Below are 26311 nucleotides of genomic sequence, written 5' to 3' on the forward strand. Positions count from 1 at the left end.
ACAAGCGCCTGTGGCTCCTGTGGGCAGCCACTGCTGTGCCTGAGTCCCCTGGCTCTAATAGAGGCATCACTGGAACATGGGCCCTGAGACCCCCTGGTTGGGGATGGAGGGGGATCCAAGAGGGCAGAAAAGACAGCAAAGGGGGGGAAGACCCAGGAAGACCCAGAGGACCCAGGAAGAGGATATAGGGGGACCCAGGAAGAGGATATAGGGGGATGGAGGAGAAGGCAATGATGAAAATGGACCTGATGAGGAACAGAGGAGGGGGGAAAAAAGCCCATCAGCAGGGGAGAGGTTGTGATCAGAGCTTGCATAGAGAACAATGTCGGATGAGTGCGTATAAGGGGAAAGGAAAGGTCTATGCACACAGGAGGGGATATAGAGGGCATCTGGGTGTGCACAGAGGGCGGGGGTCTGAACACATGGCTAGGGACAAAGAACCTCTTTCTGCTGAGGTCTTAGTCTAAGACATGTAGAGACATGGTCATGACAGAACACCTTGAAGTTACCACGTTTTCCTTGAGATACCTTAATAGACCATGATTGCTTGTGTTAAGACTAAAAACCCCGTTAGGTTGGCCTGGTGTGAAACTGCAGCAGGGTAAGACAAACATTCCGTGGAAAGCCCTGTCGTGCTGTTGAGACACAAATGAGGTGGAACTCTGTCCTTGTGATAACGCATATTGTTTGTTCAGCAGGTATAGTGCCAGGCCATACGTCATCTGGCATGGAAAAAAATACTGCCATCAGCACCGCACGCGCTGGCCACTTGTGCTGTGCATAATTGCAGTAACCTATCAGGGGCTGCTGGGTGCTCCCTGGGACTAGGGCTGTCAATCTGTGTCCGCTCCGGGTCTGGGAGCATGCAGGGGTATAAACGGAGCAAATTGCTCTGTGTCCCGTGAGGCAGGAACATCAACTGAGGTCAGCATCGCCTCTGCGGGGGTGCCCACAAGACGTTGATGCCTACTGCACCAGCAGGATGCTGACCACAACCTGCCTAAGTATCTATGGACTACTGGGTCTCACGGTGATGGACACCAATGATTGGGAAAAGCACTGTGCTCATCGGTACCCTTGTCATCACCCTGGGGCTGGTATGTATGTAAATAGCTCATAGGAAAGCTTGCTTACTTTATATATATATATATATATATATATATATATACACACACACACACACACACACACACAGCTCATGTCTGATCCTTGCTGAGCTGCACCTTCAGCTTCAGCAACTAGAACGCTGCTACAAGCTTATCCTCAGGTCCTCATCTAGGCATGAGAGGGTGCCTAGCCATAATGTTTGGTCTTAGTGTAGAAATTTTTGTGCTTCCTGCCTGGCTTCCAGCTGTGCAGTGGGATTTCTCCTAATCCTATGGGAGATTTGCTCTTCTTGTGCAAAGGGGACACCCATTTGCTCTTCTCATACAAACTGGGACACCCAAAGTGTTTTAGGACACCTATGTTTAAGCATCTGGATGGACGTCTGTGGCGCACAGAGGTCTAAACTTGATCCCCAAAGCCTCCTCTATATTCAAAAGAGCTCTTCACACCAGAAAGTCATCTTATCCTCTGACTAATAGCAATAGTATATATTCCAAGCTCCAATCCTATGTAAATTAGAATAGATTAATCTATTCCTTCAAGCTGATCTCCTCTAGTGTCCACCCTGGATGGTGACCCTTATATTGAGCCCTGTAATGTACATCCTCAGAAATAAGGCAGTGTAAAATGAGAATGAAGCATTTAACCTCCAAATCTGTGGTCTGCTGAACAGTCACCAACTGATCTGTCACTTCAAGGGGGTGACACTTGGCAGGTTGTCTTCAGGGCATAGGAAAAAGGGTCAAGGGAAGTCGGATATTCAGAAGATAAAACTAGTAAGGTGAACCAGTGTGGAAAAGCATCACCTTTAACGTTCTGGTAATGTCCCTGCATCATTTTTATGGCTTTGCAGAAAGAAAGGAGGATACCAGCGAGGCCTTCAAGATAAGGATAAGCGGTGTTATGTTTTTGTTTCACAGAGGAGCCTAGCACAGGCGCAGCCCTAGTACCAACATTCCTCTCCTCACAGCCAGCAGGGATGGAGGAGAAAAGGGACACAGGACACTTGCAGTCACATATGACACCAAATACTCAAATGCAAACGGTGCAGAAAACTGAAAGCCTTGAGCCTCTTGCCTGGCTCTGCTTTACCGATAGTCTGTTCCTCCTGATACTTCCCCAAAAGAGCCGCCAGCCCCATGGGCTGGTGGTGATACCGATCATCGTGAGTCACTGTGAGCAGCCGGACAAAGGGAGGTTGCTGTCTTAGGTACAAAGGAGCTATGCTGGTGTGTCTTGGAGACGAGCACCCACCTCCCAGGTGGGAAGCAGCGTGGGGGGGGGTGGGTGCCCTGTGATGGGGCAGAGGACAGATCCCCAAAACACCCACCGAGGGCTGGGCTGGGAGCAAGGGGGTTCCATCGGTGGTGAGGAGCTGTTGGGTGAGGTGAGCCATGGCCGGGTGGTCACGGTGTGACGCGATGGCAGCCACCCCGGCTGTGGTGCTGAGGGGGGAACAGCCATGTTCGTCAGGGCATTGAGGGGGTGGCGGCCAGCTCGGCTGCGGTGCTTAAGAGACTACGGCTGGGTACTGGGGTGGTGGTTGTGTTAGCAGGAGCGGTGTGGGGACTGTTTTGGCTGGGACCCGCAGCAGCAGGGTCCCCACGCCGGGGGGCGGCGTCCGTGCGTGCTCCCCTCAGCGAAGGTGGCCGGGAGCCCCGGTGGGGGCGGGGCCACCCGGACCGTCCCTCAGCGAGGCTTCCCGCCTCTCCCTCAGATCGGGGCTCGTCCACTGCTGGGGGGGCGCTTCTCCCCCCCTCCCCCCGTGCAATGGTACGGCCCGACGCCGAACAGCGGCGCTCATTGGCTCCCCCTGGTGGCTGAGAGGCGGCTTCGTCCAATCGCGAGGCCCCGCCCGCCTCCTCGCCCCGCCCTCGCGGTTTAAGTGGCGGCGGCGGCTTCCGGTCCCGGCTGTGGCAGGGCGGAAGCGGCGGCGCGGAGATGGCGTCGGGCGGCGCCGGCGGCTCCCGCTCCCCCTCCCCCGGGCCGCACCTGCCCCCGCCCTTTCCCCCGCCCCACGGCGACGGCGAGGCCGCCGACAGCGACACGGAGGGGGAGGACATCTTCGCCGGCACCGTGAGTGCGGGGCGGGGCAGGGCCGGGCCGGGGGGGGCGGCGGCGGGCGGGCCCGGAGCCGGGCCTGGCGGAGGCCCCGCCGTTGGGGCTGGGGGCGGCAGCTCGGGCCCGGGCGCTGGGTGCTGGGCTGGGGCGGGTGCCTCAAACCTAGAAGCAGCCGCCCCCCAGCCCCGAGCACGGCTCTGGGGGCTCTGAGGGGGGCGTCGCACGGCAGGGCCTGTCCCGGCCGCTCTCCCGAAGGGTTGCCCCCCCTCCTCCACACCCAGCCGCTGGTTCTTGGGTTCGGAGGCTGAGCTGGGAGACGGCCTCTGCTAAAGGCGGCCGGGAGGCCAGCTCCTCAGGCAGGTGCCAGGACTGATTTCTTCAGCCCTACGAGCCAAGGCTGAGCGTGTTGTCCCCTCTGATCGCCGACACCGTGGTCTGCGTGGTGCACTTAGGGTTTTTCCAGCCTGCTCCAGCAGGCAAGGCAGGAATCTTCCCCAAAGCCATCACCCGTTTACAGTTTCCCAGCCCAGGTATTTGCCCAGGGCACAGATCTCACCCTCCTTCGAGCTGGCCTAAAGACACAAAGCTGTCCACCACCAGAGAACAGAGCTGCGTGTCACTGCTGGTGGCTTCGCAGCAGAGAAGAGGGCAGTTCGGGACATGCCTCTTATCCACACGCTGCCCTGTGTCTGCTTGCGAGGGTGAAGCTCTTGTGTTGGTCTGGGCAGAACAGGGCAGTCCCATGATTTGAAAATAATGTGGGAAAGCGTGGTCCTGACTTGACAGCAGGTGCCCAAAAACGCTGGGACCTGTTGCCAGCACCAGGACACGGTGATGATCTGGAGCTTCTCAGGACCGTTCTTCACTGAAGAAATGACAAATGTCTGTGGCCCGTTGCTTTGTGGTAGGGGCAGCCTGCTAAAGCAGATGGGTGTTGACCACTACAGGCTTTTGCGCAAACCAGGTGGCCCTTAGCAGAATCTGAAGTCTGTTAAGCTAAAGCAGCTTATCAAGTGCTTAATGTTGTTGTTGAAGCAACTGTCATAACTAATACTTGGCTCTTTTGCATGCCCTGGTGGCTTTGCTCGTCTCTCTGCCCTTGAGTGTTAGCAAAACACTCCCTGTGCAGCAGGGGAGCTGTTGGCGAGGCAGAGCTGTGGGCGTTGGGGGTGGCAGCGAGGAAATGTTTGGGGCCAGCGTATTTATAACCAGAGCTGGAACTTATCTGTTTGTGAAGCTTCAATCCCTGCTGGCCACGGTCCTCTAGGGATGGGTTTGAGCGGTCAGCTCCGAGATCTGCTTCCCTGTGGGAGGCATCAGGCTGATATCGGGGGGCCTCGGGGTGGTCAGGGGGTGCGCTCCGTTGGGCCTCGGATGTGGTGGGCGTTGTGTCATGGGCTGCTCTGAAAGAGGCTGCAGCTCTTAACTTCCGTGGTAACAGATGGAGAAGTGGAACAGGGCGTGATACTTTCTTGTTCCTAGAAACTTTCCATCTGTGAGAGCTGCAAGGCTCGTAGGGAAACTTCAGTGCCTGCCTCACCCTGCCCACAGAGAGTTTCTTCCCAGCTCGAAGAGCCCCTGCAGGAGCAGAGGATCCGAATGACTCCCCGGATGCACCTAACGTGGGGCTGGTGGTAGCGCCCCTGTTTGCTTGGCCACAGGCTGGCGGAGGGGGCACGAGCTGGGAAGCAAATCGCTGTGGGTCTCTGCCACTGGCAGCAAAAGCTTGGTTTTCCTGAGAGGTCTGCTCAGCCCCATGTAGTTCTTGTGCACGAGGCTCCAGGTGCCGCAAATAGCACGGCCAGGCCTGTCGTGGCTGTCGCAAGCTGTTGCGATATGTGTACTCTGCTGGGACCGCAGAGGTGCGGAAGGGAAGCAGAGGGAAGCAGCCTGCGATGTCCTCTGTCCGCGCTGGGTCTGCAGTGGTGGCCCTGTGTGGCAGTGGCCAGGAAGGTGGGCTGTTTGGTCCGCCACCATCTGTTTCTCAGTGGAGATAACCTCTTTGTGTTCTTTAAATTCTTTTTCAGAGCAAGCCCCCGGCACCAAAAAGGGAATCACTTCTCCCTGTGAGCAGCAGCTCCAAAGAAAATGGGGTTCGCGTAGAGCAAGATGATCAGGACCTATTTGCAGGTGAGTCTGTTTGTCCTGAGCACTCCCCGGGGCTTTCTGCACTCTGAGCCAGGAGTCATCGGCAGTCTAGCCGTGACCTGCAGGTGGCTAGACCGTGCTTACTGTGGAGTATCGCTGGTCCATATCTGAAGTTTGTGTTGCAGTCTGCTCTGGGAGCACTGAGCGCTAGTGGTGGTTTTGGGAAGGTCCATGTCGCCTCCTCCAGGTCTCTAGCTTAATCGTGCAGTAGGATTAACTGTTTAGAAGCTGAAAATGCCTAAAAACGGGGTTCACTTGAATTTTGTTAAACTGCAAGGCGGTGTCCTCCCAGAGTTGAAGGGCTTTTTGTTCTCTACCTTCTCCTCCCTCCGTGCAGGTGGAGGAAGCATCTCTAGCTGAGACGTGGCTGTTCCCAGGACAGGGGACGTAATGCCCCTCAGCAGGGGAAACAAGGAGGGTCAGACCTCCCGCAGCAGCCCTGCTCCTCGGCTAGGTGTGACACCTCTGGCAGGGACATCTGAAAGTCAGCTCCGGAGATGCCTGGTAACAGAGGGAAGCTTTGGCTTCCTCTGGATGGAGAAACGTCCTGGGAAGGAGCAGGTTTACGTGCTGTGTAAAAATCCAGCTTGGCTGTAGCTGCTCTAGTGTGCAGCTGCTGCTGCATGCACGCAGCAAGGAACTGTTGCCTGGCTGTCCCTAGAATAAGAAGTCTGTTGGATTAACGAAACGTTCTCCAGCAGGTTTGATCAGATGCTCTGGCTGCAGCGAAGGTGCATGAAGTCATGCTCTTGCCGATGCATACGGATGTCCTCCCTGTGGTTTTTTTTGTGCTAATTAAGACTACTGTTACTGCCTAGATCCCATGAACTTCTCTGAGAATATTGAAATTTCCAGAAACACAAAGTAGAGAGGCTGACCCTTGCAAACTTCTCTTGACAGATGCCACTGTAGAGCTGTCTCTAGACAGCACGCAAAACAACCAGAAGAAGGAACTGGCCAAAGCATCCAATCCTGCCCCCTCATTAGAAGTAGCTGCAAGCTCTTCTTCTAGAAACCCTCCAAAGAGCTATGAGGAGGTGAGAATTGCTCTGAGCTTTCCAACTTGCCCTGCTGGTTTGGGACTGTAATTGGCAGGAACCTGTCTGTTTACTTCGATGCAAACCTGCATCTTAAACGATGCAGTTAATGTAATTGGCATATTGGATGCCCTGGCTTCTATCTCAGGCCATTGGTCTGGGGCTGATACCACCGAAGCGGGTTGAGGTCAGCCTGTCAGCATTCTCGCTCACGTGGAAACGCGCTGGTGCAGGCCGCTTCCAGCGCTGGAAGAGCAAGCAGCCGACCTGGTCCCTGGGGGTCTGAGCTCGGATTCAGAGCTCTAGCACCCCCTGTTGCCACAGATGGGGCAGGTGGTGTAACCGCTCTGATGTGTGTTTAAATAAGTCTCCTGGGCAACACGGGAGTGCGGACTCCTTCAGCGGAACTTGTGGTCTGGTTGCCAAGCCTAGCTAGGTGACACTTGGCCTAATTCTGTGTCGTCTCCTGTATGGAGACTAAAACTATTTTGGAGACAAATAAAGAGCTCCTCTTTTGCCCCTAGCACCTCTGAGCTTGCGAGGACTGACTCGCTGTCAGTGTGTCTCAGGCCAGCTCCCGACCAGCTCAAGTGAAGAAGCAATGCAGAACTAGGGCAGGATGCTGAGCTGATCGGTGAACTGAGACGCTCTTAAAGCAGGGGCCGTGTGAGGCCTGGTGCTTTACCATCCTGCTAACAAGGAAGCATAATGCTCTCTGAGCAAGCCTGAAGCCCCCGTGGTCTGTCAGAGGCAGTACTGTTGCTATTGCCGCCTGCCGACCTTCAGCAAAGCAGGATTTGACTGAAAGACCAGCGCAGACTGGGTCTGCCGGTTGCTGTCGTGGCTCTCCATCCCTGCGTGCCTGCGCAGTATAACTTACCTTCTGTGTGCGTTCAGTGTCTTCTGCAGTTTCAAATGAAAACAGAAATCATGACGTAAAGGAGCCCAGAGGGAACCATCTTGCGCAGAGCTGGGCTGAGGCTGCGCTCCGCAGAGTTTCAGCTTAGCCCTGATCAGTTTGTGCACCAGTCTGAGCAGACAGCATTGTAAAGACAAAGCCTGTTTGGGATACTTGGGACGCGGAGACTCAACATAAGTGAGAAGCCCAAGGGCTTTACAGAGCTGCCTTGGCTAGACTGAAATACCAAAGATGCCTCGGCAGTACGACGAGCGCACTAGCATGTGGGACTTCGTGTTTGGAGTGGACTGAAGCCTGGATTTCTGGTGTTAACTTGCTGTCCTTGTGTGCTTACTTTAAACAGCTGGAAGAAGAGGAACAGGAGGACAAATTTGAGCTGACTGTAGGAGTGAGTGACCCAGAGAAAGTTGGTGAGTTATTGTCCTGTCTTGCTGCATGGGGTGAAGCACAGGCAAGTGAGGTTTGGCGGTAGGACTGAGTGCAGCTACTGTCCCCACACGTCATGCTTTCAAGCTGTCTCTGCAAACACAAACCTGACTGTTGAGTGACTTCCGCAAAACTTCTTCCAACATCTCGAGGAAATGAAGCTAAAGAAGCAAAAAGTGTAGGACCCAACAAGCAAGGTGGCAGCAGGTTCAGTAAACCAGGCAGCTTGAAAGCAGAGACCCAGGCATGGATTTTAGGAGGGGGAAGCATGATGCTCAAACTCTGCTCAAACACTAGCAGAGTTTGGTGTCTGGGATTATGGTGACAACTCTGCTTGACCTCTAGGCAGCGCTGTCCTGTGTGCAGCCAGCAAGGAGGAGGCAGAACTTCCTCAGCCTAAAATCAAGTATATTGTCCCATGTTCTGGCACCTTCCCCAGCAGCTGTGGGGCTCTGAGAAGCACGAGGCTTTCTCTGTTGATAGTGGGGATCAGAGCAACTTAGCCAGCTCCAGGGCAGTCTGCAGAGAACCCGCCTGAGCCCAGCCAGCTTGTGACGTCCGGAGCTGGGAGATGCGCTGACTTCTAAATCAGAGGTGTATTGGGTCAGTATCTGATTTCTGAGGATGCCCTTTGATTGAACTACCAGGTAAACCCTCCTTTCCCCAGACAAGGGGATTTCTGTATTAGCTGGAGAAAAAACTGCCTGTGATGTCTCGGAAGCAAACCACACGCAGCCAGGGGCCGTCTGACTTGCATCCTCTGAATAGACTACTTCATGTGCTGCACAGCCGCTGAATTGTTACGTGCTGAGCAGATGTGTGGAGTTAGCCCAAACGCCGTCAGCTTAACAAGCATCTGATTGTCAGCGTTGGCTGCCTGGGGAAGGAAAAGGAGAGCTAAGCAGTCAGGTTGGGGAAATGCCTAGTGGACAGGGGTCCAGGGTCCTGCAGAAGGATGCCGCCTGAGGGTCTGCATGCAGATTTGGGGCTCGGATCAGAACCAGTGAAGCAGGCAAAGGCCAGGAGATGGCTGGCGCCTGGTGCTTTGCGGTCACCGAAGCCTCCAGGTGATGCAAAAGGCTGATGTTGGGTTACTAATGCCTTGTTTTTGTTTCCCATAGGGGATGGCATGAATGCGTACGTAGCCTACAAAGTGTCAACACAGGTAGGTGTAACTCGTCGCTTCTGAGATAAGATGCCTTTTTTTCCGTGCTCTGAGGCAGCTGGGTTGTCCTTTCCACATCAAGTCAACGGAGACCTAAATAGATGGGAGGTCTGAATCTACATGGATTCGTGAGTTGTAATCCACTCCTACAGATCAAAGGATGAGCCTAGCTGAGAAATAGGTTTGAATATATTTGGAAAGGGACTGACTTTTTCAGCCAGTTTCAGCCGCGGCAGTCCTGGCTGATACCTCTGCTCAGCATTGGATTGAGCAGCAGGAATAGCATCTGCTAGGGAAAGCCCCGGATGCTGGCTCTGTGGCTGTTGTGAACGCAGCTCTTGCTAGCTAGCCTCTTGTCAGGACCTGTTCTCTTGGGCTAGTCGCAAGAAATCAAGCTTTCTGCAGCTGCTGCCCTGCTTTGGAGCTTTGGGCACTTCTCTGAGCTCTCCAAAAAGCCTTTCCTAGCTGTCTGTCCAGCAGCTGTTGGGCCGCAGGCACTGCGTCTTGTGGTGCAAAGGTGCTGGTGTGTGATGGGGACAGGGGATTTCTTAGCAAATACTGTCAAAAGCTGCTGATGGCCCCTGAAGCCTTATGTGCAACCTAACAGTGGTCCTTGTTCTTGTGGGGAGCAGGGATGATGGGATTAGGCAGTGGGCAGGGTTTAGCAGGCTTCCTGTGGCCACAGTAACAGCTGCTCTGTTATTTAGTGGCTTTAACACTGCAGCATCACCACAAGGAGGGCTCTTAGGAGGTGATTTGCTGAAAACCTAGGCCAAAGCTTGCCCATTGCAGCCTGGCGTGCTCCTCCAATCCCACAGAGCTCAAGCTGTCCTATTTCCAACCCCAGAAGTGACAGTGCACATAGTGCATGCACAGGCAAGCTTCCCTGGGTGAGTCTGACCTGAGTCTCGTCTCTTCCCTCAGACGAGCATGCCAATGTTCAGGAGCAAGCAGTTTTCAGTGAAAAGGAGGTTCAGTGACTTTCTGGGTCTCTATGAGAAGTTGTCGGAGAAGCATGCCCAAAATGGGTTCATCGTGCCTCCACCGCCTGAGAAGAGTCTCATAGGTGAGTGGTGGAGGTGCAGAGCGGTGCTCTAGATCTCATCCTTCTGATGTTGAGCCTTGTGCCCCAAAAACAGGCCTGTCTGCAGTCTCCAAACTGAGAGGCAAGCTGCAGAGCAGTATGGGAAGCAGGCACATAAAATAATGTCGGTTCTGTGGCACAAACAAAACTCTGCTGGCTCCATACTTGGAGCTCTGGGCTTAAAGCCTTGTTAAATTTGATGGGTGGCTCTGCATCTGCTTGAAGCAGAGTACAACCTTGTCCTCTGCACTGTCACTGAATTGTTGTTCACTTGGGTCTGGACCTGTAACCCGTCAAATCTTGCTTAGCGTTGCTCTGTCTCTCTTCTGGATGCAGACTTGTGCTAGATGTAGGCATAAGCAGATTTTAATTTTCCAAGTAGCTCTTGTTGATGTAAGGTCAGAATCCTCTACCATCGCCCTGGTAGTCTGTACTCTGTAACAGACCTCACAGCCTTGTACGTTCAGTTTGAAGCCACTCCTTAATTGCGCCTTCCTTCTATGCTAGGAATGACCAAAGTGAAAGTTGGGAAAGAAGATTCCTCCTCTGCAGAGTTCCTAGAAAAAAGACGGGCTGCTCTAGAGAGGTACAGATTCCAACAGCTATCCCCTCGTGCCTGAGCCAAGCAAGGGACCTCTGAAAGGTCAGCCTGGCTGCACTCTCCTCCCTACATGAGAAAAGCAGTCTGGTGCTAGGCTTAGGGTGAACCTGAAGGCCACTGAAGAGTTGCAACTGTAAGGTTGCTTTGACTTTAAAACTGTCTCCTGCTTCAAAAGCTCCTGCTGGTGCTTGATCCAAATCTGGCCAAATTCTGCTGACAAGGCAGAGAGGAAACTGAGCTGTCTTGAGCCAAAAAATATGGATGTACAATACCAGTACAAACAGAGCAGATCAGGTGAGAAATATCTTGGTCTCTTTAACTGCCACCCTAACTATCCAGCCACCAGTGGCCTTTGCTCTGCCACCTGTATTGACTGCTGTAGTTAGCACCAGGATGCTGTACACCTCCAGCTTCAGCCTCCGAAGATCTGGTAAAAGTGTCATTGTAAAGGAATGTAAGACTGGATCTCGGTCAGTTGTTGTGTCAAGTAGCCTTGATACAGCGAGTATTAGTGCAGGCCTGGTCTTGCTGACTCGTCTCACGAGAGTCCCCAGGGAGGGAGGACTCTTGATGGGAGGATGAGAACAGCTTGTTGGGTCTGGCTTCAGCTACTGAACTGCCATTTCAGAGTAAATAACAAGCATGCTGCAGCTCACTGAGATGTCTCGGAGCCAGGCTTGCTCCAACAGAGGTAACTCTTGGTGCGTTCCTCTCCCCAGGTACCTACGGAGAGTTGTCAGCCATCCAACCATGCTGCAAGACCCAGACGTCAGGGAGTTCTTGGAAAAGGAGGAGGTCAGTGGGGTGGAATGATGTAGCTACGAGTACCTTGGGAGCACAGAAGTTAACAGTGCACAAGAAGTTAACAAGGCGTGATGCTTCAAAGCTCAGGAGGAAGCAGCAGGATCCTCTAAGAGCTCTTAACCAGCGGTGGGGAGAATAGGACCTCTTCTGTGTGTTAGTGCGTATCTAAAAACTATACACGGATAACAAGCTGTGGCCAAGCTTGTTTACATCATGGTGGGGACACACGTTGAGGATGGGGGTTGAGTATTCTGAAATTCACGGTGGGAGCGTAGCCTGCTGTTTGAGGTGAGGGGGGCTGGTGCTGACTTGACTGGTGCTCAGCTGTTAGGGGAGAGCTGCCTCTGCTGAACTGGGTGGCTGATGTGGTCCCTGCTCCCGCAAGGAGAGCGTGACCGTTCCAGACTGAGCATCTGGGCAGTGCTGTGCTGAAGGGCTCTGGCGTAGGAGCAGACTTCATGGAAATGCCTCACTTCTAACCAGCGGTCTGAAAAACGACAGTGGCTGGGGTAGAGTATTTCGCAGCATGAAGGCACGCTCTGCTAGAGTGTCCCCAGCGGTGTGAGCTGCTGCTGGCTTTTGGAGGGATTCTCCAAAGCACTTGTGTGCCTGCATGACCTGTGGAAGCTTGGGTTGCTGGTTCAGGGATTCAGGAAGGACAGCTGGTTCTTGCAGATGTGTTACCTTGGCCAAGCATACCAGACAGACCCAGTTACAGTGTAGGGTTCAGGAACTCCTTACTTGCTTGAAAACTCCAGTCCCATTATTTGAAACGCTCTGCAGGCTGTGCCACTGCTTGGGCAGTGTCTGGCTAATCCTTTGCCATAGCTGTGGTGCAGAAACACCAATGTCCAGGGGCCCACATACGGAAATAATGCCACTGTGGTGGCTGCTCTCAAAAGTGACTTTTATCTCCTGGCAGAGCAAACTTTCCTGTTTCTCTACAGCTGCCGAGAGCAGTAGGCACCCAGGCCCTGAGTGGAGCAGGAATACTGAAGATGTTCAACAAAGCTACCGATGCTGTCAGTAAAATGACCATTAAGATGAATGAATCGGACATAGTAAGTATTGGGATACCTCTGGGCTGTCCTCGTCCTTGCTCTCAGCTTTTGGTGAGAGATGCAAGGACAGCTCTGCAGCCCTGCAGAGAATGTGGGAACCAGCTCTGGGTCTGTCCATTTCAGTGGTTCGAGGAGAAGCTGCAGGAGGTGGAATGTGAGGAGCAGCGGCTACGGAAGCTGCATGCTGTTGTGGAAACGCTAGTGAACCACAGGAAAGGTAACGAGCTTGGTACCGCTTGCTCTGTAGCTTGGGCCATAACAGTTAAGCCTTGTGCAGTGCCTGGCTGGAGATCACCAGTGAGCAGGTGTGAGAAGATACGGCAGTGCTTCCTTGCTATAAGGGACTCTTGGCCTCTTTGTCATGGGAAACAGAAGTAAAATGATAATTCCACGCCTTCTGTCCAGTGGTACAAGCTTAGGATGTGAAATAGTGCCCCGGTGGGTGAAAGCTGCTGTAGCAAACCAGAGCAGAGCTGATCTTGTTGCTAATTGCCAAGCTGTCCTCTGGCAAGGAGCAGGAATGTTTTTCCTTCCTCTGCATGTTTTGCCCGACTTCTGCAAACCTGTGCCTGTCCTCCCACTGCTGCTTCTCCTGGCTGGGGTTCCCAACGTCATGCAGAAGCTGCCAGCTCTCAGGTGGTGCTGGCTCTGCCTGCTGATGTTTCCTGGGGCTAGAGAAAAGCAGCTCCCAGGGCTGAACTCTAGGCTGGGGCTTGTCTCACGGAGCACCCGGTGTGGCAGAGCCCGTGGTTGACTCTCTTATTCCATTCACCAGAGCTAGCGTTGAATACAGCACAGTTCGCAAAGAGTCTGGCCATGCTGGGGAGCTCGGAGGACAACACGGCCCTGTCCCGGGCACTGTCCCAGCTGGCTGAGGTGGAAGAGAAGATTGAACAGCTGCACCAGGAACAGGCTAACAATGACTTCTTCCTCCTGGCTGAGCTCCTGGGAGACTACATCCGCCTCCTCTCAGTTGTAAGGGTAAGCACGCTGTTGGGGTAATCCTCAGAGCCAGGCTGTAGGGCAAACCACTGGTGCTAGTGCAGATCTTAAGCCTAGGTGTGCCAGGAGGCAGCTGGTCCTCTGAGTACAAGTGCAGGGCATGGTACCTCTGATCTCTCCAGGCAGAGGGCAAACTTGCTGCTGCATCAGGAAAGCAGGGTAGGTGAGACCTGGCTATGCTGTTGTCCTTCGGGGGGATAAGGAACAAGCTCGTGGCTTGTCGGTGGCCTCAGCCCTTCCAGAGAAGGCTGCAGGTGCTGCAAAGTATGATCTGTGTTGCAAATAGAGCTGCCAGGCACCTGCTGGGGAACAGCCTGGGTCTTGAAGTCTTTGCAGCCTGCCTGGTGCGCAGGCTGCTGTGCTGGAGGCTGAATGGTACAAGCCCCAAGTGACCTCCAGGTCTGGCAGGCTGACTTGGTTCTGCCCCGAACTTGTCCCATCTCGGAGCAGCTGTTTCTGGAACCTGCAGAGGCCAGAACGCAGCCTGCTTGGTCTGCTGTGCTCCTTACTGGGAGAGGTGGGTGCTGCAGGGCAGGACCAAGACCTCTGATAGTGCTGGAGGTAACAGGACTCGTCTGGCATGCTCTGCTGAGGAGCTGTAACATTGCCTCAGACTTCACCTGTCTTTTGGCTGCTCTGTCCTTTTGACCAGGCTGTCAGGCACTGCTTTCTGTTCTTCTGACTCTTCCCCACCATCTGGCTGGATGCACTCAGAAATTTGATGGATCTTCCTTACTTGGGCTGGTGGTTTACAAAAAGTATTTCCTGGCAGGTGCTCAAGTGCTCTGCAGTGACTCATGGTCACTGTGCTCTGCAGGGGAACCAGTGTGGGACTGGTGAAGGCAGCTCCTTGCCCTGGATGTTCTCAGTGACGTAATAAAAGGGGCTCCGTACCGAGGGAGGCCTTGGAGCTGCTCCTGAAGCTGGTTGCTGTAGTGCCTGGGCTCCTTCCCTGGCAGAGCAGCGAGGAAAAACCTCCATGTTCTGGCCTTTTTGGGAGCTTCAGTTGTGCTCAGGTCCAGGACCTGGCTGATGAAGCAGCTCTGCCGTTAGCTGGCGTCCCCCTCGCCGATGGCGTGGATGTCACTGTCACCAGCACAGCTGCTGTGAGGTGGCACAGGGTACAGCTGTGCTGCTCACGGGCTGCCCTGGTGCTGAGCCCTGCGCACCCGAGGCGCTGCTTCCAGCTTGTTTGGCTCAGCCTCTGCTTCTTCCTTTCAGGGAGCTTTTGACCAGCGCATGAAGACCTGGCAGCGGTGGCAGGACGCCCAGACCATGCTGCAGAAGAAGAGGGAGATGGAGGCCAGGCTGCTCTGGGCCAACAAACCTGACAAGCTGCAGCAGGCCAAAGAGGAGATCTCAGAGGTGAGGCATGCTGTGCTCTCTGAGCAGTATGAGAGGAGATGTTTTGAGCTGGAGGGATGGGTGTCTCTTGCCAGGCTTGCAAAGAGGAGAAGCCAGCCTTTAGCAAGGCCTCGGGGAGCCGCAAAAGCTGCAGGAGGGGCTGCTTATGGTCCCGCTTTGCGTGGCTTTGCATAAGGGGTGCTGGGCTCGCAGCAAGCTCAGGCACAGGATGCAGCCACGCGGCAAGTCGATGTGAGGACCAGAAGTGCTGGCATCAGCTCTCTTGTAAGCAGTCAAAAACTATTCAGACAGGAAGCGAAAAGCTTCCTTACCCTGGAAACAGCGTGCTTCCTCTCTCTGCAGTGGGAGTCTCGCGTGACGCAGTATGAAAGGGACTTTGAACGGATTTCTGCCGTGATCCGCAAGGAAGTGATACGGTTCGAGGTAGGTTAGCCCCAACCCTCGGTGTGTGATTTTCCCTCGGCAGTTGGCGATATTTGCAAATTCAGGCACGTTTGAATGGGGCATCGTTGCAGCAGAGCTGCTGTTGTTGGCTAAAGAGGGATTTTCTCCTGCTCAAAGTATGCAGGTGAGCATGTTCATCAAAATAAGGGCAGGTTGTGCAAAACTCCTCCGGGCCTGCTCATCTGTCCTGCTGCTGACACAGCCAGGGCTGAGCTTCACCCTCTGCGTTTCCAGCTCTTGTGCTGGTCACTCGGCATGTAGGCAGCTGGGACCCTCCAACACGGCCCCAGGAGGAACAGGAAAATCCTGTTGGTCTCTTCCCCCTGAATTTCGTCCTTCCCGCAAAGGCCAGGGGGTTTTGGTGGTTGCTGCAGCTTTCTGCTCACTTCTGCAACGGTCTCTTGCAGAAAGAGAAATCCAAGGACTTCAGAAAACACGTGACTAAGTACCTTGAGACGTTACTAAACTCTCAGCAGCAGGTGAGTGTCCCCGGTGCTGGCAGCCAGCCCTCCTTTACCTCCTGGAGCTCCGTGTGAGCCCCCACAGGCACAAACCCCTGCGGTGGTGAGCATCCCGCTCCCCTCTACCCCCCACATTGCCCACAGCAGCTAACGGGAGAGCTGCACGTTAAAAATTGCACCCTACTGGATGCCTGACTTTTTTGGGGGGCCGCACACCCTGCCCTGACTGCAAGCTGTGTGTGTTGGAGGAGCTTCTGCCTCCCTAAAAGCTTCTCAGTCCTGCTGAAAGCTCATTAGTGCTGGACTTGAGCTGTGCTGGCTCCTGACTCTTTCCTTCTCTCTGCAGCTGGTGAAGTACTGGGAAGCGTTCCTGCCTGAAGCCAAGGCCATTTCTTAATTGGACCAAGCGAACGAGCACACCTGAACTTTGCCTTTTTATACACTATACCTCTGTCTTTTACATGTGAACGAACCCCAGTTAAACATGCGGGAGCTGGTAGAGGTTTAACCCCCCCAACAAGCAGCTTACGAGCCAGTAACTCTTCTAACTGTATATTTTTCATTTAGCAACATATATTTTCTTACTGAAGAGAAACTAGTTTCCTGCTTTCTGACCAGCCCTGCAGTAGGCGAAGAGCGAGGGGGGGGTTAACGACATATGTAAATGTATATTTTTCAGGCTGGGTTTTAGGGCTCTAACGACTATCTTACTCCTGCAGTGCCATTACGACTATGTAATAAAACTTGTATCAGGGCAAACAGACGTGTGGTGTGCTGGGAGAGGGCTGGGAGGGACGAGGGCTGGCGGGGAGAGGCTGGTGGGAGGCTGCGGTGCCTCCGGCTTTGTTGTGACCAAGAAACCCCTGACCTTGGGCCTGGCCGAGCCACCTGTCTCGGCTTCTGATTAAGCTCTCTCAATAAGGCCAGGCGGCTGTTTTTAGGCTCTGAGCTCAGCCTGGGGCGGGAGCTGGCGCTGCAGGAGCCTGGGGCCGCGATGCTCCTCTCCCCACGATAGAGGGAACGCCTTCAAGCCCCAGCTCTGAGGCTGCAGCAGCTCTGATCAAAACCGATACCGAGTCTTCTGCCTTGAAGACAACAACCGAAAAAGAGAAAGCGAGCTTGTGCTGACTTCCCACTTTCCTTTCCTCTTATCCCTGCGTTACCTTCGGGCTGTAAAACACGAAGGCTCACAGGAGGCAGCTCTGCTACTGGGCCCGGCCCCCAGCAGCCGGGGCGGGACGGGGCGGCCCCTCAGGAGCTGGTCCCGGTGGCGGTGGTGGCGGCAGGCGGCGGGTGATGATCGTCGTCTCCATACCTGCAGCGGAGCCCGAGGCGACGGCGCGCAGCCCCGAGAAGGCGCACACGGTGAGGGGTGTGAGGTGGTGGTGGTGGAGGTCCCTGCTTGTCCCCTGGGGTGCTCCGTCTACCCTGTCAGACAATGGTCCCCGTCTGCCCCATGTGGTGGTGGTGGTGGCCCCATGATCTCCAGGGGCTTTGAGGACCCTGACCCCACTGTTGAAGGGCTTGGGGGGGCTGTTGGTCCCTGCAAGCCCCCCTTGGTCCTGGGGTTGGGGTGTCCCACCTGTCCCGAGGATGGGTTTGGGGGCTCCTGCCCTGGGAGGGTGAGGGTGAGGATGAGGAGGTGCAGGTGTTCCTGGTGGAGGTGCTGTGCAATGGCCGGCGGCACACGGTGGCGAAGCGCTACAGCGAGTTCCAGGCGCTGCACAAGCGGGTGAGGACCTGGGGCCAACGGGACAAGGGGCAGTGTTTGGGGCGTGTGTCCCCAGCCAGGGACCCTCCTGGGGGACACACAGCGCCCGGCCCTTGCTCCATGTTGCGCCCTGGTCTGCCCCCAGATCAAGAAGACCTGCAAGGTGCCCGACTTCCCCCCGCGGCGGGTCCCCAACTGGGTGCCCAAGGTGCTGGAGCAGCGCCGGCAGGGCCTGGAGCTCTACATCCAGGTGAGGCACCAGCGGGCGGCGGCGGCACCCCGTGTCCTGGGGGTGCTGACATCCCCCTGTCCCTGCCGCAGGGCGTCCTGTGCCGCAACAAGGAGCTGCCCCAGGACGTGCTGGACTTCCTGAAGGTGCGGCGCTGCCAGCAGGACCCCAAGGGCAGCAGCCCCCCGTGAGTCTGAGGGGTTCCCCTTTCCCCAGGGTGGAAGCAGGGCACTGCAGGGGCTGAGGTTCTTCTCCCACTGCAGCACCAGCCACCCGCCCTCCCAGCGACCTGTCCTTGGCTTCCACACTGACCCGTACGTGCGGCTGCCGGTCACGGGTAAGGCGCAGGGCCATGAGTGACACCGCTGTCCCCTGGTGCTGGGCGTTGTGCTGTGCCTCGCCCTCCATTTAACGGGGCTGCGAGGGGGGCACAGAGCAGTGCCTGCTCCTCTCATTGCAGATGCACTCCCCGACACCGTGCTGAGCGGGGTGCTGCAGGGCCTCTACGCCCCATGGAGCTGCTGCCCCCGTGCAGCCGTGTCCCAGGGACAGCCGGGCTCCTGAGCACCCCCAGCGCGGAGGGCAGGGACGTGGTGGTCGTAGCACGTGAAGGATCTTGGCAGTAACACCTTGCCTACGGAGCGAGCACTGATGAGGGTGCGGTGGGAGAAGCCCCGTCACAGTGACTTTCCAACAACGTGCCTTAGTGTGGCATGCAGGAGCTCTGTGTCGCGGTTGTGGGAGAAGCCTTTGGGGGGGGCTGACCCATGCCAAGAAAAACTCTCAGCACCTGGGCTTTTGTGCAATAAATCACTGCGGTTCCAGTGGCCAAAGGTGGCTGTGTGTGACTTCTGCAATGTGAGGCCAGAGCTGTGGTGCTGCTCTGAGGCACAGGAGAAGGGGGGAGAGGGCTGGCGGCACGAGGGTGGGCTTGTGGGGAAAGTGCTGGGAGGCACAAGCCCATCAACCCTGACCAGTGGCGGTCCGTTCTCCTCGCTGCCTAGGAGAACCAGAAGGAACAAGGAGGCCCCGGTGTGTGCTTTGCTGGGGCCTCCACGTGCAACCCACCCCCCAACAGAGTAGACAAGGCACCTCTATAAAAAACACATTGGTCACATTTATTGGTGCATGTGCTTCTTACAAAAGTGTTGGAAAGAGGAGCCAGCGTTCCGTCCTGCCTGCTGGCCAGCTGGAAGGCCAGGAGCAGGGGCTCAGCGGCTGCCCGTGCTCCGGGAGGCCGCAGGGGAATGCACGGGGGCAGCAGGGCCGCCCCAGGCCCGCAGCCCTTTGCAGCCGGGTCCCCACAGCGCAGGGCCCCGCCGCGTCGCTGAGCCAGCGGGGTGGATCACTCCTTGGCGATGGCGAAGGGCTTTTCCACCTCGATGGTGCCGCAATCGGCGATGGTGACATCCTTCAGGGGCTTGTCCCGGCTGTCTGTCTTGGTGTTCTCTACCTTCCTCACCACGTCCTGGGGAGAGCAGAGATGTGAGAGGAATAACAGTGGCCGTGTGCATCTCCCAGCGTGGCCTCCCACCCTGGTGCTGCTCTCCCCCTTACCATGCCCTCCAGCACTTTGCCAAACACCACGTGCTTGCCGTCCAGCCACGGTGTCTTCACTGTGGTGATGAAGAACTGGGAACCGTTGGTGTCTTTGCCAGCGTTGGCCATGCTCACCCAGCCTGGGCCGTAGTGCTTCAGCTTGAAATTCTCATCAGGGAAGCGGTCCCCATAGATACTCTTCCCTAAGGTGGGGGAAGACTGCATTGCACTTGTGGAAATATGTCAGGATTGGAGTACTGGGGGGGGGGGGGTGCGGTGCTAAGCACAGCTGTGCACCAGCACCCCAAGTTTGCTAAGAACCACAAGAAACTGGCAGCTGGAGGGAGCTAAAAGCTGAGCCATGAGCTGGATGGAAGGGGCTGTGCCCCCAAATTAGTGGTGCAAGAGGCTGTGCAAGAGCAGACCTGACTCCAAACTGCCCCAGGCTGCAGCGTGACAAGGAGGTCAGGCAAGAGCTAACAAGCCCAAAACACTCCGCTGCTGACATTGATTTTACTGATGTTTGCTAAGTATTGGTAGGAGGCTTGTCGATACCAGACCAAATGTGACCTAGCAGCTGGGACACCCAGATCCTGCAGCCGGCCACCCCTCCCCAGCTTTAAGCACCACTCTAAAGCCAGGTCCCCCAGGCCACATCTCCCAGGGCCGTGTGCTGTCCCCACCGCGGCACCACACTCCACCTCCCAACCATTTCCCCAAGGCCTCTGCAGGCCGAGTTACCTCCAGTGCCATCTCCACGGGTGAAGTCTCCTCCCTGGATCATGAAGTCTTTGATCACACGATGGAACTTGCTGCCCTTGAAGCCGAACCCTTTCTGCGGCGGCGGAGAGAAGCAGGGTCAGACCCAGGGAGGGCCCAGGGCACCCACGCGGCCCCCCCAGGGCTGCCCACCCGCCGTCCTCACCTCTCCAGTGGCCAACGCAACGAAGTTCTCCACTGTCTTGGGCACCGTCTTGCCGAAGAGCCCGATGACGACGCGGCCCACGTCCTCCTCGCCCAGGCGGAGGTCGAAGAAGACCTTGGGGGCGGCAGGGGCGTTACCCGGGGCCCGCCGGGACACAAAGGGCTGACCGCTACCCGCGGGCCCGCCGCGGTTACCTCAGCCCGGCGGCTCCCCGTTACCTCAGCGCTGCCCCCCGGTTACCTCAGCCCCGGTTACCTCAGCCCCGCCCCCCCCCCCCCCCCCGTTACCTCAGGCCCGGCCGCTCCCCGTTACCTCAGGCCCGCCCCCCCCCACACACACCCCGGCCGCTCCCGCCGACCTTCGCCGTGACCTTGGGCCCCTTCTTGCGCTCGTCGGCCCGCGAGGCGGCGGGCAGCAGGAGCAGGAGCGCTGCGCCCAGCGCCGCCGCCGCCACCAGCGCCTTCATCCTCCGCCGCTCGCAGCCCGGCCGCAGCGCCCGCCGCGCCGCCTGCATCCGGCCCCTCCCCGCCGCGTCGCCCCCCCCGCCGCGCCAGGTGGTGCGGTCTCGGCCCCGCCGCGCGTACGCCCGGGCGCGACCAACGACGGAGGGCGGGGGGGGGGGGGACGGGACTAGGGGAGCGGGGCGGAGCCGGCGCGGGCCGCCGGGCGGCTGCCACGTTGCCCCCGCGTTGGTGCGGCCAATGAGGAGCGGGTACGGGGCGCGGCGGACGCTGATTGGGGGGAGAGGAGGGGGCGGGCTCCCGGCGGGCTCCGCGCCCCGCCCCCTCCCCCCCCAACCCTCGGCCGTTGGGCGCCGTGAGGGGGCGCCGTGAGGGGGAGCCCTGAGGCGGCCCCCCCGGGTCTGTCCGAGCGGGAGCCGCCCCCCACCGCGTCCTTTTCCGTCGCCTCTTGCGGACGGGGCAGCCCTTGCGGGCACACGGTGGCTACTGGGCTGGCTGCTGCCTTCACAGCACGGCTCCTGGTGGGGTTTAACCGTCCCTTCCTCCAAAACCAGCCAGGGGCACGCTCAGCTAACGCTTACCGGTGCACAGCCAAGCGCCAGCCCCTGCACACCCAGCACAGGAGCCAAATACCTGCACGTTACCCGCACATTTGTTACCAGAAGCAACTATTAAAGGAATTGCCTGGTGGAGATGCAAGTTTCCGAGGGCCGGGGAAAGAAATGTTGAGGTTTCTCTTCCTTCTCGGAGCACAAATGCCCCCAGACCGATTTTTGGGAACAGGAAATGAAAGCTCATGCTTAAAATATTACATTTAAGGCCATTAAACAGAATAAGTGTCCCAACGAAGATCCTGAGTGATCGGAGTGATTTCTGACAGCACACCGCAGGTGCTCTCCCCGTCTAGATACAGTGAAAGCTACTTTTTAAAGCCGCTCTTTTTGGCTAATAGGTAGCATCTTCCCTAATGCTTTTCTCCAGCTGTACTGAGAATAAATAAGCAGCAGCTATTCGCATGCTGGAAACCCTCACAATCACAGCAGTCGATTCCTTCCAGCCCTTCACAGAAGTGACTCGGGGCTTTCTACGCAAGAGCCTGTGAAGTGGAAAGACTGGCAGAGGAAGAAGGCACTCGGGGCAACGGCGGCTGGGGCTGGGTCATCGCCACCTTCTGCAGACACAGCGCGCCCCGAGCGACGCGGCGGGGGCTAGTCCCGCTGCAGCCGGGTCCCCAAAGCTTCTCGCGTGCCCTGGCCAGGAGGCAAGCCTTCCACTCGGGGAAGGCACACTTGAAGCCATGTCACTATGGCAGTAGCTGCAGATGCACAGGGACCGTATGACAGCACGTTTTTGATTAGTTTGCATCCTCGTGTTCCAAGTAAGCCATTCTGCTACCCAGGATGCTTGAGGTGGGAACGTGCAGGCACCGGGAGAAGAGAACTTGGTGCCACCTCTCCTCGGCCAAGCGCTGTGGGGCTGAGCTGTCCATGGCTGTCAAGCACAAAGTGGTCAGAAGCTCCCATGAGATCCCACGCGTGCATCATCCCCTCAGAGGGGGGCTCAGAGTGTCCCGCCGAAAGGGAAGGTTACCAAGAGAGCCCAACAGAGGCAGAGGAAAAGAAGACACTCAGCAAGCAATGTTTTCAGGAAGGGGTAATAAATACATCTATTCATGGAGAACAATGCAGCAGTGCAATGTTTTATTGAAAAAAAAATATCTCACTTGACACCTCAGAAGACTGCATCGCAACGTTGGTGGGCCACACTGCAGGAGGGCTATGCCTGGGAGGTCGGTGCAGCGCCAGGCGCTCCCCGCCACGCTGCTCAGAGCTGACCCGAGCCCCCGTGCACCCCGGGGGTCTCCCAGGTGCTAGCGACTTCCAGCAAGGAAAGGGGAGCTTGCCCAGGTAGGATTAATGCCCTACTTCCTAGCATTGAACAGTTGGCTCAGTCTGGCTTGTGTCTCCTCATCACCTCCAGACTCCCTGGGGACAGCAGATTCCTCAAGCACGGGACTTACTGTTAACCTACATTCTTTCCTTTTTTTTTAAAAAAAAAACCACACAACATCTTTGCCCTTTCGAAGAGTCCAACGTACGATTATAGTGCAAGAGGGCTTGGTACAAGTGAGCATTACCAGCATGCCGTGGGGGGACAGTCCTCCCCTACAAACACATCTTCATAGGATTAAAAGAACATCGTATCTCCAGAGATAAGCAGTAGCGGGTCATCGTGAAATAGCTTTCAAACCAACCCACTTAAAAACAAGGTCAGGAAAGTTTCTAAACAATCAAATACATTCACTTTAAAAAAAACATTTAAGAACAAAAACTGTTGAGATGGCCCCTTTCCCCCCGCCCTCCCTCACCCTGCAAACACTTACATATGCTGCAACTACAAGCTGCTCCTTGAGCGGACGCAGCGAGGAATGACCAAACACGGCAGGAGATGCAGAAGGAATCGAGTTCTGGTGACAGGCACTTAGTGGGGCTTGGGAGGGCAGCAACAGAAGTGTCTCAGGGCCCGGCTCCATCTGCAGCACACGGGGCCGCTCCCCAGGGAGCGCCTGTGCCCCCTTCCCCCCCAAGACGCCAAACCATGGTTTCCTACAGCTGAGAGGTTTCCTACAGCCTGTGCCAGAGACGTGGGACTTCTGGGAGCCACCCGCAGCGGAGGAGCTCGAAAAGAGAAGGGTGGAACACAGCCGGTCCCTGTCCTCCCTCTAGTGGGAGGGGAAGAGAGAACAAAGTGCCCCGGCACTTGCGTGCAGGAGATGGACGGTCCCTTCCTGCCCCGGGCCACGTTACACCTGGAGGAAAGCACTTTGCAGAGCGAGAACGGGGGTGCACGCATCTCCTGGTGGGTGCGCAAGCGGAGAGCAAGCCAGCCTGCAGCCTAGGGTGCTGCCGGGGAGAGGAAGGTGCAGCCACGCCTGAGAGCCGTGCTCCGTCAGGGTAAGGCATCGAGAGAACTTGGCAGAGGATGGCTAAGAGACACCCAAAAGGGATCCTGGCCAAGAAGCGAGGCTTTGCCATGCTGATGCCGCACCGCTGCGTGCCTGCTTCGAGGAAGCACAGAGAGCGAGCCCAGGGGCTCCCTGCTCAGGATGATCTCCTGCCCCCTCAGCCTGCTTCTGCCCAGCAAGGGGAACCAAACCTTCCGTGAGTGCCGCTACACGAGCTCCAAGCTGCACAGATTATCGTTTAAGAACAGGTAATGAGATCCAGTCCCGCCCTTTCCTCCCTTCATACTCTCCAGGGAATTCAGGGACTGGGGTGAGCCAGGCCCGAGTTTACAAGTGAAGGCCCTCAAGCGAACAGTCCCAGCCTGGTCAGGTGTCACGCGTGAAAAGAAAGCACAAGGAACCTATTCACAGCCTCCCCAAAAGCTGCTCGAGTTCACCCAGAGCCCTGCCATGTCCACGATAACCCTCGAGCAACCTCAGCCTCCTCGAGGTGGAAACGCTGCAGCAGGATGCAAGGTTTTACGCCTGCGCAAAGTGCCCCAAGCCCTTTGCTAGCTATGGGTTTGGCTCAAAAGCGGTGCATGAGAACCGTGGCTTCCTCTGCAGGGCAGGAGCTTGCAGAGGGGACGTGAAGGCTATTCCAGTCAAACCCATCTGACCATCTGGAGATGAAATCAGTATTAAGGCAGTGAAGCATTCCCACCTCTGCTGGGGAAGCTTTGCTCCTGCTAACGTTTTCTCGCAGAAGGTGCGTGTTCACAACCACCCTACCAGAGGGGTTTGAGAAGGCTGCCCGGTTACCCACCGAGAGATGCCTGCGGTTTGGGAAACACCGGGTTCCCAGGTACCTTAATCCTGATCTGCCCCTTTGGCCAGAGCGACCTCCTCCAGCTCAGCAAAGCTGACACCACTCCCTCCTGCCAACACCCGGCGGCGGCCTTTCCTCTCCAGGCTGCTTGGGTCAGGCACGGCGTAGGAAACCATGGTACGGACATTCACTGGCAGCTAGAAAGGGTGACTGAAAATTCAAGTAATGCTTTCCCCAGCGCATGGCCCAAGGCGGGCTTTGAGAGCCCCAAACTGGCACGAGGGTTGTGCGGATGTTGTCAACATCCCCACTTGTGGGCATTCTCTGCACCCCACCGCATTCCCAGCTGAATGTCTGTCTGCGCTGGCACCACTTGTCCGCGCAGAAATCCACAGATACAATGTGCATCTGTAATGCTAAAAATAATAAAAAGTGCAACAACGTCAGTTTCTTTAAAACAATCCACATTGCTCTGTTACCGTCAGAGGAGGGAGGTGTCGAGGGGAGCCAGAAAACCTAACTGGAACAGTAGATTGCAAATTTCTCACAGCTTGCACATTACAGTGTAACTGTTCCCAAGGAGCCTAAAAGGGAACCTGTGTCTTACTGCTGCAGCAGTCAGGCCCTTCTCCCACGCGACTCTCTCGCCCAGACTGCATCCTCCTGCCCTCTCGAGAGCCAAACGAGCCGACAGTATTTCTTTTCTTAATTAAGGAGGGAGGAGGACGGAGGAGCCGAGAGCGCAGGGGAGGGAGGGGAGTAAAGTGAGCAGGAACTAAGCACAGTCCTCAGGTTTGCATGAACGATGCCTTCGCCGTAAACAACGGGAAGGAGGGTCAGCCAGCCAGCCCCCCTCCCAGGGCGACCAAGACCTGAGCCAGCCACAGTCCTGGTCCCAAAAGGAGCTTCAGGCTTGGAGTGAACGAGGGAGACCATTCAGCAGATCCACCCCAGAGTGGTTTGTTTTGGAACGTTTTCTTCTCTTTTTGGTTTAAAATGTCACTTTTTTTTTTCTCTTCCTCCTATGCCTCCTCCTCCCCCCTAAAGAGAAGCCCCTTCCAGTTAGACAGGGCAGGAGCCGCAGGTGCAGGTGGCGTTCCTGCAAGGCCCAGGAGGCACCGGTCACTTGTGACGCTGAGCTGTCTTCTTCCGTTTCCTCTTGAAGAAGCAGCAGCACCTGGAGCACAAAGAAGAAGGACAGTTAGCCCCACGCACGTCTCCCCGGCCGGCCCCCGCCACCCGGCGCCCGCGGTGGCCTTCCCTCCGCTCGCTGACATGCAACAGCAGCTCCGCACGCCCGGCCCCAGGCCCCGCCGGACCTGCCCGCGAGGTGGGCAGCAGCTCGCGGATGGACGGCCGACGTGTGCCTGGGCAAACGCCAGCGGCCGAACGCTGCGGGTCCTGGTCCTGCTGCCCACGGGCAACAGCGGGGCACAGCCCTGTGAGAGCCCCGGAGCCGGGCTGACATCCTCTAGAGGCTCAACTGGGGCAGGAACAAGAGGAGCCAAATGGGAAAGCAATGAAACAAGGATCCAGATACTCCGTTCCCTCTTGGCCAGAGGGACAGCGAGCCTTGGCTGCTCTTCCCCGCTATGAGACACAGGGGTTCAACACTGCTCACTAAAAAGACAAGTTCCAAAGAGATCTTGGATCAGGGACCAGGTTTCTTTACTGAACCTTTCACAATAACCAGAGCTTCCACCTTTGATAAAGCGTTATTCAGTGCAGGTATGCAGAACACCTGCTTCTTCCCTCGTCCAACGCGAGGGAGATGCACAGTGCCCGGGGACTAGGAGAAGCAAAGGATGGAGAGTGGAGACTGAGGTGGTGAGAAAAACATTCAGCGCAGCTGAACCCTGAGCAGCGGTGGCTTCACTTATGGGAGAATACTGAAAGCAGTCACCCAGGTTTTCTAGTCCTGCTGGCTTCCTACTGAATGACTTGGCATTTAAGATATGTTTGTCTTCCTAACCTCGGTCTGCTGTCAG

The 26311-nt window shown here is 56.4% G+C and overlaps 4 protein-coding genes across 7 annotated transcripts in view; 2 read left to right on the forward strand and 2 right to left on the reverse strand.

Moving 5' to 3' along the window:
- Positions 1 to 3011: 3011 nt before the first annotated feature.
- SNX1 (sorting nexin 1) lies at positions 3012 to 16444 on the forward strand. The gene is made up of 15 exons (XM_040569783.1): positions 3012 to 3183; positions 5196 to 5298; positions 6217 to 6353; positions 7616 to 7682; positions 8820 to 8863; positions 9788 to 9929; positions 10455 to 10533; positions 11268 to 11343; positions 12300 to 12413; positions 12537 to 12630; positions 13189 to 13394; positions 14637 to 14780; positions 15123 to 15203; positions 15632 to 15703; positions 16032 to 16444. The coding sequence occupies exons 1-15, from the start codon at positions 3049 to 3051 to the stop codon at positions 16080 to 16082; spliced, it is 1545 nt and encodes a 514-aa protein (XP_040425717.1). The 5' UTR covers positions 3012 to 3048; the 3' UTR covers positions 16083 to 16444.
- Positions 16445 to 16460: 16 nt separating this feature from the next.
- On the forward strand, positions 16461 to 18656 carry SNX22 (sorting nexin 22). 3 transcript variants are annotated; one of them, XM_040569785.1, is made up of 6 exons: positions 16461 to 17050; positions 17334 to 17417; positions 17542 to 17646; positions 17718 to 17812; positions 17889 to 17962; positions 18086 to 18653. In XM_040569785.1, the coding sequence occupies exons 1-6, from the start codon at positions 16982 to 16984 to the stop codon at positions 18187 to 18189; spliced, it is 531 nt and encodes a 176-aa protein (XP_040425719.1). In that variant the 5' UTR covers positions 16461 to 16981; the 3' UTR covers positions 18190 to 18653. The 3 variants fall into 3 exon arrangements, with proteins under 3 accessions (XP_040425719.1, XP_040425720.1, XP_040425721.1); XM_040569786.1 differs by lacking the exon at positions 17718 to 17812 and having other exon boundaries at positions 17842 to 17962; positions 18086 to 18656; XM_040569787.1 differs by lacking the exon at positions 17334 to 17417.
- Positions 18657 to 18722: 66 nt separating this feature from the next.
- PPIB (peptidylprolyl isomerase B) lies at positions 18723 to 20627 on the reverse strand. Its single transcript, XM_040569784.1, has 5 exons — positions 20448 to 20627; positions 20090 to 20203; positions 19906 to 19999; positions 19183 to 19367; positions 18723 to 19093 (listed from the first exon to the last, which is right to left on the reverse strand). Exons 1-5 carry the CDS (start codon positions 20601 to 20603, stop codon positions 18971 to 18973), a joined length of 672 nt encoding a protein of 223 aa, XP_040425718.1. The 5' UTR covers positions 20604 to 20627; the 3' UTR covers positions 18723 to 18970.
- A 1592-nt stretch (positions 20628 to 22219) lies between these two features.
- CSNK1G1 (casein kinase 1 gamma 1) overlaps positions 22220 to 26311 on the reverse strand; it is a 102329-nt gene continuing 98237 nt past the window's right edge. For both annotated transcript variants that reach the window (XM_040569573.1, XM_040569574.1), the window contains exon 14: positions 22220 to 25500. In XM_040569573.1, the coding sequence (XP_040425507.1) occupies positions 25446 to 25500 (55 nt within the window). In that variant the 3' untranslated portion in view covers positions 22220 to 25445. The remainder of the gene's footprint in view (positions 25501 to 26311) is intronic.

The sequence above is a fragment of the Cygnus olor genome, chromosome 11 (assembly GCF_009769625.2).
Source record: "Cygnus olor isolate bCygOlo1 chromosome 11, bCygOlo1.pri.v2, whole genome shotgun sequence".
NCBI classification, from domain to species: Eukaryota; Metazoa; Chordata; class Aves; order Anseriformes; family Anatidae; genus Cygnus; species Cygnus olor.

Coding starts and splice junctions, on each gene's coding strand:
- PPIB (XM_040569784.1), bottom strand. CDS start 20,603: ATGCAGGCGGCGCGGCGGGCGCTGCGGCCGGGCTGCGAGCGGCGGAGG. Junction 20,204..20,447: donor GGCCCAAGGTCACGGCGAAG/GTCGGCGGGAGC, acceptor GCCGCCCCCAAG/GTCTTCTTCGACCTCCGCCT. Junction 19,094..19,182: donor GCAAAGTGCTGGAGGGCATG/GTAAGGGGGAGA, acceptor TGCTCTCCCCAG/GACGTGGTGAGGAAGGTAGA.
- SNX22 (XM_040569785.1), top strand. CDS start 16,982: ATGATCGTCGTCTCCATACCTGCAGCGGAGCCCGAGGCGACGGCGCGC. Junction 17,418..17,541: donor TCCAGGCGCTGCACAAGCGG/GTGAGGACCTGG, acceptor GTCTGCCCCCAG/ATCAAGAAGACCTGCAAGGT. Junction 17,647..17,717: donor GCCTGGAGCTCTACATCCAG/GTGAGGCACCAG, acceptor TCCCTGCCGCAG/GGCGTCCTGTGCCGCAACAA.
- SNX1 (XM_040569783.1), top strand. CDS start 3,049: ATGGCGTCGGGCGGCGCCGGCGGCTCCCGCTCCCCCTCCCCCGGGCCG. Junction 5,299..6,216: donor TGATCAGGACCTATTTGCAG/GTGAGTCTGTTT, acceptor TTCTCTTGACAG/ATGCCACTGTAGAGCTGTCT. Junction 10,534..11,267: donor AGACGGGCTGCTCTAGAGAG/GTACAGATTCCA, acceptor TCCTCTCCCCAG/GTACCTACGGAGAGTTGTCA.